This window comes from Gavialis gangeticus, unplaced genomic scaffold (assembly GCF_001723915.1).
Source record: "Gavialis gangeticus isolate Ggan-Ray unplaced genomic scaffold, GavGan_comp1, whole genome shotgun sequence".
NCBI lineage: Eukaryota > Metazoa > Chordata > Crocodylia > Gavialidae > Gavialis > Gavialis gangeticus.
Window position 1 is genome coordinate 24,560,289 of NW_017729011.1, and position 2,779 is coordinate 24,563,067.

The 2,779-nt window shown below is 41.6% G+C and overlaps 1 protein-coding gene across 4 annotated transcripts in view; it reads right to left on the bottom strand.

Annotated features, from left to right (window-relative positions):
* Positions 1-2,779, bottom strand: part of DENND1A (DENN domain containing 1A) — a 344,343-nt gene that overhangs the window by 323,793 nt on the left and 17,771 nt on the right. For all 4 annotated transcript variants that reach the window (XM_019510878.1, XM_019510876.1, XM_019510880.1 and 1 more), the window contains exon 2: positions 1,822-1,892. In XM_019510878.1, the coding sequence (XP_019366423.1) occupies positions 1,822-1,892 (71 nt within the window). The remainder of the gene's footprint in view (positions 1-1,821; positions 1,893-2,779) is intronic.

Below are 2,779 nucleotides of genomic sequence, written 5' to 3' on the forward strand. Positions count from 1 at the left end.
GAGTCTGTTACAGTGCATAAAATATCCTCCCCAAGGGGTCTGGAGCAAGGTCTGGTGCCTTGGTAAGAATGGGAGTTAGATACTCTGTTAGCGGAGTGATGCCGTTTGAGGTTGGAGGCTGCTTGTCAGCCAGGAAAGTTTGTCCCTTAAGGCTACCTTGAGACTGTCATCATTTTCCAGGAGGGGCTGGAGGTCATTAACGAGGTATCCAAGATGTTCATGCTGGAGGCTGTAGATGACAACTGAAGGTACCCTGTTGCCTTTGTCTCCGGCTTGGTAATGTAGCAGGTCAGAGTGGGGTCTAAATCTGTTCAGTTTCCTACAGTGTTAGGATTGTATTGCAGTTGTAGGTATCCCTGCTCCAAATCCTAACGTATGCTTCCTGGTCAGTGGAATCAGAGCAGATACAGCTGTAACGTAGAGCTTGGCTGCAGACCAGAGATTCCCAACCACCAGGCCGCAGCCCGGTACTGGGCCGTGGTGGGTTGGCTACATGGTCATGGCACGAGCCCCCCCGCTTGGAGCCCTGTCTGTCTGTCTGCTCAGGTGAGCAGCTTCCAGGGTCACAGCTAAGATTCTGGGATTAAAGTCAGGTAGCAGGGGAGCCCTGGGAGGGAGGCAGCTGGCTCCATACACCCCATCCCGCTCCCGCCAGGTCACAGTAAAAAAAGGTTGGGAATCTCTGCTATAGACTAACATAATGGCGAGTTTAGGATCAGAGCTACTGGTGTGGAGGTAGCTGTAGCAGTCAGCTGGTTTCCAATATAGTGTGGTGGTGATATAGCCACTGCAAATGTTCACAGGGGTGTCCAAGAAATAAATTTGCTGGGAGTATTCCAGAGTCAGTTTGATGGAGAGCTGGAAGTCCTGGTAGAATTTCTCTAGAAATTCCTTCACATGCATCCCCATGTCATCAATGTACCTTAAGCATACCAGGGGGATGACAAGGCAACTCAAGGTCTGTTGTAAATATACTGACAGAGTCAGGGGCCCTGTGTGCAAATGACCGTGTCATTCATTTGTACATATATGAGTCCCCAAATCTGAAATAGCTGTGTTTGAGGACAAAACAGGAGAGCATGATGCAAACAGAAGCAGTGCCCTTGTCAAGGATAAATGTTCTTTATGGCTTGTAACCCATCCTCATGGGGGATGCTATTGTACAGAGATGTAACATCCATGGTAGCTAATATGGTGTTAGCTAGAAGCTGGTCAATGGAAGCTAGTTTCTTTAGGAAATTTGTGGTATCTTTCAAATAGCTTATTTCAAGTAGTAATCAGACCATAAGATACTTTTATAATCTAATTTCTAGGTACAACTACCTCCTTGAAAGAAAGTTTGGGAAAAAGGAAGAGAGTAGATATGGCAGATGTATAAACATGAGGGAGAAGAAGTTGTCTTGTGGAAAAATACCATCCAGAAGGTCTAAATCCTTAAGTGTTACTTATAACAGCAGGTAAAAATGTCAAGACAGAACATGACATTTACACACTGATGCTGCCCTGTAGTATAACTTCAAAATATTCTTGGGTAGTTAACATTATTCTAGTTTGAGACAAACTGAGGCCAAGTAGTTAAATGATTTGGCCAAGATAGTGGATCGAATCAAAGGCAACTTTCAAATCAATCATTTTTTGGTTTCTGTTTTAGCCTCTTAAAGGGCTCAACTTAGAGACATAGATTAAACTGTATGGAGTTCTTCTGCTTATGTTAGACCTCAGAAAACATTTTAGTGTTTGCCTCGTGGTACTATATTACATAAGCTCTCAAAGCATTTGCAGTTAAAAAAAATAAAACAGAAATCAAATGCAAAATAGTACCTGTTCCAGTGCTGCTTGCCCCTGGATAGGTGACTTCAACATACACTTCAAAGGTTGTTTCCGGATTTTGTCTGAAATAGAATACAGTAAGTACATTAATAATATTTTCAGAATAGAGAGTTGAACCACCTTAAAAATTTGCTTTTTAAGCGCACACAGTCTTTACGGTGATGGCTTCACACATGTAAGATTTTTTTGTGTTTATTTTTATTTTTATATTTTGCATGTTTGGATATGAATTAGCAGCTCGCATCTTGTGTACCTGATACACAAATATGGTGTTTAAACATTATTTAAATAAAATTTTCAGAGCTGCCTGAAGGATTTCAGCATCTAACCCAAATGGAAAATAGTCAGTAGAAATTAGGCTATCCTCCAGTCTTAGCATGTCATCAGTCTGCAACTCCAGCTACTTAAAAAAGGAACACAAGCCTGCCAATCTGAAAGTGGGAAAAGGAAGAAAGAGAATCTGGGGCATTTTTTAAATCCATTTCCAGAGTTCTGTTCAATTTTCTGGACTATAATATACTAGTTCTGGATCAAAATAAACAGCTTGATTCCAGATGGAGATGCACAAGAGCAATTACTTGCAAACTCTGCTTTGTTCACTGTTTTAATCAAAAGCAAAAAAATTAAAGTCACTTGTTTGCTCAACAAAATTTTTGTTCCCACCTCCTTCACTTAACTAAACTGAAAGCAGTGCTACACCAGGAAATGAGAAGTGACCTAAATTCACATTCCAATTATTGTGACCTTTGATTTCAGCCTGATGGTACCTATTTAGTCAGCAAAAAAAGGGAAACTCAAGAAGATCTAACGTTATTTTGGGTGGATTGTTGCAGGGGGAGAGGGGCAGAGAGGGATGAAGAAAGGAGGGGAAGGAATCTGAAGGAGTCATATTTAGGACAGTGAAGAAAGAGCTTTCATAGTTTCTAGGGTCGGAAGGGACCTGAGCAGA